The 7,549-nt window shown below is 39.0% G+C and overlaps 1 protein-coding gene across 1 annotated transcript; it reads right to left on the reverse strand.

The window, feature by feature from the left end:
* Window positions 1–1,632: 1,632 nt before the first annotated feature.
* LOC139666276 (ubiquitin-ribosomal protein eS31 fusion protein) lies at window positions 1,633–5,939 on the reverse strand. The gene is made up of 6 exons (XM_071545451.1): window positions 5,901–5,939; window positions 5,727–5,791; window positions 5,217–5,271; window positions 4,020–4,105; window positions 3,328–3,459; window positions 1,633–1,818 (listed from the first exon to the last, which is right to left on the reverse strand). Exons 2-6 carry the CDS (start codon window positions 5,772–5,774, stop codon window positions 1,669–1,671), a joined length of 471 nt encoding a protein of 156 aa, XP_071401552.1. The 5' UTR covers window positions 5,775–5,791; window positions 5,901–5,939; the 3' UTR covers window positions 1,633–1,668.
* Between the last annotated feature and the right edge of the window lie 1,610 nt (window positions 5,940–7,549).

Raw genomic sequence — 7,549 nt, forward strand, 5'->3', positions numbered from 1 at the left:
CAGTTTTGAATTTGATGAATTGGATGCTGGTGGTTTTACAGTGGGATGAAGCTGCTGGTCTACTGGTGTACTGGTCTCTCCAGTGTTTCCTGCTCAAATCCAAAAATCCAAATCCAGACTGAGAAGATTCAGGTTCCACTGCAGATCCAGAAAGTTTGGAAAGGTTTGAAAATCTAATTGGATCATTTCCAGATCTTAAAATTTTGATTATTGCTCAAAAAGTCTGGAGAAATCTTTGCCACTTCACATGTTCATATTAGTTGTGTAGAATATTAATAATAATAATAATAGTATTAATAATAATGTTCAGCTGGAGATTAACGTTTCATTTCCCCCAAAATGGATGTAGAGCTGTTGTGTGTAGTGATTTAGTCTCAGGTCTTTATCAGTTGGGGAATTGTATAAAAAGGAACCAAAGTCATATTCACCTGTTAGACACATTTGCATTGAAAATCTAAACTTTAGACGCCATCTGAAGAGTTTATTCTCCTTTACAGACTCATTTCCTGTCTGGAGGAACTCGCTCTTCAAATTGAGTCAGAAATACTCTGAGCTGTTTATTTGAAAACCTCATGGACATTTTTCTCCAGAGCCAGAGAACAGAAAACCAAAACCTAAATGATGTGGAACATTTAATTCTACATTTGTAAATCCAAACCTCCAGATGAACTGTCCGCTCCCTCCGCTTCACTTTCCCCAAAAAACTCTTTCAAGGATTAAATGACTCATAGATTTGTTAATCAGTTTAAAATTAAATTGCACTACACAGTAAAAATTAGGAATAATGTTGGATCAACAAATCTGAGATTGCTAAACTCATTTTATTCTTGTTGGTGCCTCAGAGCAGGAAAACGCCTCTTTAATCCGGTTCTATTTAGAAAGTAAAAACCTTTTCCCTGTTCAGGAGTCAGTTATCTTCCAGGTGTCTGTGCTGCTGATCAGGAAAATCAACTCAAAGTCGTTTGCATCAAGCCCAAAGTTTGAGATCAAGAAAATCTAACTGGACCATTGAAATTATAACCTCATTTGATAAGAAGCCAAATCTCCATTATTAATGTGAACTATAAACTGAAGTGACGCCAACCTTCCCGTTTCAGGACAAGTGTGTCTGTCTAGCACCAACTTATTTTCATTATCAATGAATCTAGCGATTTTTCTTCTGATTAATAATCTATAAAAAAAAATTTAAATGACAAATGTCCATCTCAGTTCGAGTCTAAAGTGATTCTTCAGATTTGTTCCTCAGTCTGACCAGCAGACAGAAACACAAAGGATTCATTTAATAATGAGATGAAACAGAAAAGCAGCAAATCTTTGTTTTTATGAAGCTGCTACAAGAAAATGTTTAGTATTTTTATTTGATAAATGACAAACGATTAATCGATTACCAAATTGATTGATTTGTCGATCAACTTATCGAGTAATCCTTTCAGCACTAAATGTCCCAGACGTTTGGATTTGGACCAGTCAGCCCTTTAAACAGTTTCATTTAAATCAACAGTCAGACTATAAAAATGAGTTTTATCCATTTTAAACCTGCTGGAGTTTTTTCTCCTCATCTGACCGGCCTGTAGTCAGTGAAGTCCTACACAGACGTTTCCCAGAGTGACAGAAAGAAGAGGAGTGGAGGCGTTGTGGGAAACGTTTTCACTTTATTGACCCTCCAGTCTACTTGTCCTCAGGCTTGTTGAAGCAGTAGGTGAGGCAGCACTTGCCGCAGTAATGGCGGTCGAAGTGACTCGCCATGAAGACGCCGGCGCCGCACTCGTCAGCCGGGCACTCCCGCCGCAGACGGTGGATCTTACCGTTCTCATCCACCTGGAGGGAGGAACACAGGAGCCGGGTCAAAAAACAAAACAAGACCACTAAATCTACAGGAAAGGCTGCAGCAGATGAGACTGAGTGAGCTGGATCTGATCTGAATCCAGTTTGGAGTCTAGACAGAAAACTGAAGCTAGAAACAAACTTTTTCATCAGTTTCTTTACACTGAACATTTGAAGCAAGATGACACAGCGATTGTTATATTTTGTATCTATTGCAATTAATATACTCCATTTTGTTTAGATTAGCATTTGTTAAAACAGGAGAAGCATTCTTGTTTTTTGTTTTGTGTTAATGCAGCAATTTATATTGTATGAATGTAAAAGGCTGTATTTCATGGTGTTAAAAATTTAAAAAGACTGTGGAAAAAAAAAAAAAAATATGACAGCAATCTCTTTCTCTCTCTGGTTATTGATCAGGCTTTGGCTAATGTTCCTGAGTGTCCATTTGGGTGCCGTCGGTTGCCATGACTCCCAACAGAGAAATGCATCATGGGATAAATGATCACTAGTAAATCGTTGCGATCTTAACAGAAGCTCCCCAAGACCGGTGTTGTGCTAAAATGCGTCTCCCCTAAAATCTGTTTCCCTTGCAGTGTGTCGTTTTGCTGCTGTGAGGAAAATCTGATGGGAAATGTGTTTGTTTGTTTTCCGTTTTCAGTGATTGATTGGTTTTTTTTTTTTTTTTTTAATTGCGTCCTTTGAAGTCACCTCATGGGATAAAGAAGTTCTATTCTAACCTGCAGCCTGACTACTTCCTCATAGAATCATATGCTCGTGGTTTGAGATAAAAAAATCAAACATGATCTGTGTTCATGAGGAGGAAGCCAGGTGGGTTACTTTCACTCTAATCCGCTGAAATGTTTTAAAATGTTTCACTTTTTGAAAAGCCAAAGACGGGAAAACAATCCACAAAAACTTAAATTATAATTTTCTTTGCCAGTGGGAAATAAAGTCATAGAGCCTGTCAGGGAAACATTTCAGCACGACACACTGCAGCGACTTGTTTAAACGTCCAGACTACAGTTTGGAACACTAAACATGATAAATACTAACTGGAGCTCATGTCTCACTGCTGTTTGGTTTTATCTGGACAGTCCAGACGTCTGCAGCTTTCCACAAATATGACTGTTTTAATACCATTTTAAAATGCCAAATAGGATACAATTAAGATAATTTCTGCTGCAAAAATGAACATAAAAGCAACAGAAACCTTATTTCTGCATATGGAATATAGTTCTGAATGACCAGGTGGATTTCTTGATGGAAAAGCAGCGCACTAGGAAGAAAATTAAGACCTCTGAAAATAATATTTACTGGCTATATTAATATCTAAAAACTTTTACGGTCTTTAACTCAATTAAGATTCGTTACAGACATCCTGAGGGAGAAGAACATCGGTCTAGTGGAAACCCAAAGAATAACTGTGGAGGTGAAGAGCCTCAGAGCGTTGGTGTGTCTGAACAGGTACTGTGTGTGTTTTCATGTGTACTGCAGTATTCGTACCTTGTAGTACTTGAGCACAGCGAGCTTGACCTTCTTCCTCTTGTGCTTGTTCTTCTTGGGAGTGGTGTAGGACTTCTTCTTCCTCTTTTTGGCTCCACCGCGCAGCCTCAGCACCAAGTGCAGCGTGGACTCCTGGGAAAAAAACAAAACAGACAAGAGTTCAACATGAGTTCAGATTAAACGGAGAGCTGCAGGTCTGGAGTCTGTCAGACTGATGAGGAAACTGCATCAGTCCAGCTGTAGTCTGAACAGGGTTCCTACAGTTTCAGTTAATAAATTCCAGACCTTATTTTGTTGATGTGAACATATTGGTTGGTGTTCAGTCTGATAACAGAACATGTGAGATGAGAGAGGTCTAGGATAAACTTGTGTGCAATTTCCAGACATGGAAATTACCAAATTCTAGAAACCCACCAAACCTCCATGATGCTCCGGGGATCCTTCATGTTTCACATTTTTAAATTCCACACTTTTCCCTGACCTTAAAGATTTTATTGGGAGTAGAAAATCACTCAGAATGGATTGGTAGTAGGACTTCACTGGGTCATATTACTCTAACTGTAGACTCCTCTTCATGTCAGAAGTCAGTGTGAAGTGACGGTGAGTTTAACTCCAGGACTGAATAATATTCTGCATATTTCTGTGTCGATCCAAACGTTTCACAGCCTCAGATTGGTTCCCGCTCCTCTCACCTTCTGGATGTTGTAGTCGGACAGCGTGCGTCCGTCCTCCAGCTGCTTGCCGGCGAAGATCAACCTCTGCTGATCGGGAGGGATACCTGCACATATTGATTACCCGTCAATCGATCGTTCACACTTGACCAAGGTAAGAACTCAGCTCCAGTCACCAAATAAACACCAAAATGTTTGAGCTGCGTCTGGCAGCCTGTCTTCCACTTTAAAAAAGGTTCATAACCACTAAGTTTGGAATTCTGATCTACAAATCACTACAGCAAAAAAAATTCACTTGCAGCAACGGCTGACTGGAATGTTAAGTAAAGTGCATTTATTTTACCGCAAACTGTCTAGTTAGATGAAAGCATCCCATGTTTGACATTACTTGTAAAGTAATGTGCTCAGTTAACTACTGCTACCTTACCACTGGCAGTTGAGGCAGGAAGATATAAAGGTTTTCCTGAAGAGCTGTGTTTGTGTTTTGTGAGCTTGGTGTTGTTGAGGATGAATTTCATTTTGTGTTTCACTGCCCCATGTACAGTGATCTGAGGAATCATCTATTTGAAAAAAATCTGTTGAAGAACCCTGATTTGTTTTGGTTGTCTGAAGCTGATATGTTGAGTTGGCTCTAATGAGGAGATTTTTGTCTTTGCTAGATTTATAGAAAATGCATAGCAACTAAGACAGAGAACACTGTATCCAACATAACAGGACATTTCTGTCATGGAAATTTAATGTTTTTGAAACGTTTTCCTTTTGTATTTGTGGAACTGTATATTATGATTTCATGTGGCCATCCTGGCTGTTGTCTAGTGTCTTGTAAGCCCATAAGGGCTGGGCACCATAAATGGTACAGGACACTCAAATAAACACATCAATCAATCAATGTAAAGGTAGTTTAAGACAAAAACCATCTTGTGCAACGAAGATACAAAGAAGCAGGCTGCGTTCAACAATCACAAGTCCAGTAGATACAAAATTCACACACCCAAATGTGTCAAGGTGTTTGGTAATCTGCTTCTTATTAACACACAGCACAAACGTTTCAGCTCACACCTTCATCAGAGAAGCTGGATTAAAAAACAAACCTTGACAGATTTGGGTGTGTGAAATAATTTCTCTCTACATTACTCGTCAGGTGGGCATAATACTGCTGAGGGTCCTGACTACTTCCTGGACACAGAAACACAGATCTGTCCGGTCAGAGACACTCACCCTCTTTGTCTTGGATCTTAGCCTTGACATTTTCAATGGTATCTGAAGGCTCAACCTGGGAAAGGAGGGAGAGATGTCAAGTCATTTCCGCAAGACACGTTGTTTTTCCACTGAAACATATTCTCACAGCGAGGTGGAGTTAACTCATCTCAAACTTTAAGTCAATTTTAATAATAATAGTTAATTTTAATTATTTGTCTACATTTTGAGGGCTGCAGTGGTTAGCTTAGCTGCTTTCCGTTACACGTGTGTACGGTGCTGCGGAGCAGCAGGCTAGCAGCTAGCTTAGCCAGTTAGCTTCAGTTTGAGTAAAGATAATGCATAACAGCCACCACGCCGAAGTTAGAAGACATGTGAAAGTGCCATAACAACGTGTGTATGTTTGATAATGGGATTAATGTGTAAATGTTAACGGCAGATGTGTATTTTAATGTTGAAGACATGAAAGTGAACTTGGGGAAACGCGCAGTTACGCCGCGTCCCTCCATCACAGCCCGGCTCGGCACTCACCTCGAGGGTTATAGTCTTCCCCGTGAGGGTTTTGACGAAAATCTGCATCCTGGCGTTCAACCCACCTGCAGAGAACACAACCACGAATGTTAAACTCCCAGAATGTGTGCAAACACGCTCTCGAAATTCGTTATTTTAGCGAAAAAATGTATGAAACCGGGAGCACGATCTTACCACAGGTTCACTCCTAATGGCGGATCATGAGAAGAGGGCTTCTGGAGCGAGCTACGGGGTTTTCTGGACGCGTTTGCACGGAGTAGGTAGCCGTTAAGATGCCTGCTCGAAAATATCTCTAAAACCCTGGATTTTCTAGTGGTTCGTATCTTTTCGTCACCAGTATCAGTATTTAAGTTGATTTGCTTAGCTACCTCCACGAAAATACTTACTAGTACGTTACATTAATATATTTATTTAAAGGACAACACTTCCCAGTCTCTGAAAAACCGCATTTCCCAGGTTCACTTTCGTGGTCTCCATAGCAACGTCCGTGTTTGCAAATGGCCTCCTGCTAGAAGCTCAAAGTCACACTGCAAATCGAAAAGTTGAGTAAAACGAACTAAATTACGATGTCTGAGACGGAAAACTCCAACTGTTCATCACCGGGAGAAGAAAATAATAAAACCCGGACACCCAGCATCCTGATATCTGAGAGCGACAGAAGGTTTTTCCAGAGTCTTTATGAGTTTATTGAAGAAGAGAAAGAATTCCTCCAGTGTCCAGAGGAGGGACCCGACGAGCAACGACACTCCATCTACAGCTCTGTGTTTAATAAGGTAATATATAATGAAGTAGTTCATAATAATCGCCATATAATGGTTAACCTGTAGTGGAAGGTAAACCCACTTTGCCCGACTTTTCGGCTTGTGTTTTTCTTTTTGATCTGTAAATTAATTGTATACACTAAGGCTAAGCAACCTAGTATCAAGGTCTTTTAAAAACGAAGGAAAGTCCTTTTCTCAAAGTATTATTGGTTTTGGCTTACCTGATGACTGACTGGAGGTCAGAGGTCACCTCCTGTCACGTGTCTGTGTTTATATGCCCCTCTTCTGATGTTTTCTTATTCGCATTATATACAGCTTCTACTACTACTACTACTAATGATTATAATAATAATAGCAGTGGTGGAAGAAGTATTCAGATCTTTGAGTAAAAGTAGTAATACCACAGTGTAAAAATACTTTGTTACAATTAAAAGTCCTGCATTCAAAATGTTACTTGAGTCAAAGTACAAAAGTATTAGCATCAAAATATACTTAAAGTAGCAAAAGTAAAAGTACTCATTATGCAGAATGGCCCATTTCAGAATCATATATATCATGTTATTGGACTGTAATTATTGATGCATTAATGTGTTCATCACTTTAATGTTGCAGCTGGTAAAGATGGAGCTAATTTTAATTACTTTATATACTGCTGGGTAGCTTAACCTATAAAAATATGTCATAATTTATTAGCTGATTTATAATTTGTATTAATAATCTAAATCTGCAAAGTAACTAGTAACTAAAGCTGTCAAATAAATGTAGTGGAGTAAAAAGTACCATATTTCCCTCTGAAATGTAGGGGAGTGGAAGTATAAAGTAGCATGAAATGGAAATACTCAAGTAAAGTACAAGTACCTCTAAATTGTACTTAAGTACAGTACTTGAGTAAATGCACTTAGTTACATTCCACCACTGAATAATAGTAAAAATCATCATCATCATCATCATCAGTATCTTCGTAATAAGATGACACTTTAAGGATCTGTCCTGTAATTAGAAACTCACAACTAGATTCTTCTCACTGGAAACATTAGAAATGAGAAAATAAAGTGCAGAAAC

This window comes from Centroberyx affinis, unplaced genomic scaffold (assembly GCF_046629955.1).
Source record: "Centroberyx affinis isolate AG114_WGS23_722 - 3 ecotype Tasmania unplaced genomic scaffold, CSIRO-AGI_Caff_v1 ptg004907l_1, whole genome shotgun sequence".
NCBI lineage: Eukaryota > Metazoa > Chordata > Actinopteri > Beryciformes > Berycidae > Centroberyx > Centroberyx affinis.

Excerpts from the sequence above, each read along its gene's own strand:
- LOC139666276 (XM_071545451.1), bottom strand. The coding sequence starts at position 5,774 with ATGCAGATTTTCGTCAAAACCCTCACGGGGAAGACTATAACCCTCGAG. Across the intron at positions 4,106-5,216 it reads TAAGATCCAAGACAAAGAGG|GTATCCCTCCCGATCAGCAG; the intron begins GTGAGTGTCTCT and ends CAATATGTGCAG. Across the intron at positions 1,819-3,327 it reads CTGTGCTCAAGTACTACAAG|GTGGATGAGAACGGTAAGAT; the intron begins GTACGAATACTG and ends TCCTCCCTCCAG.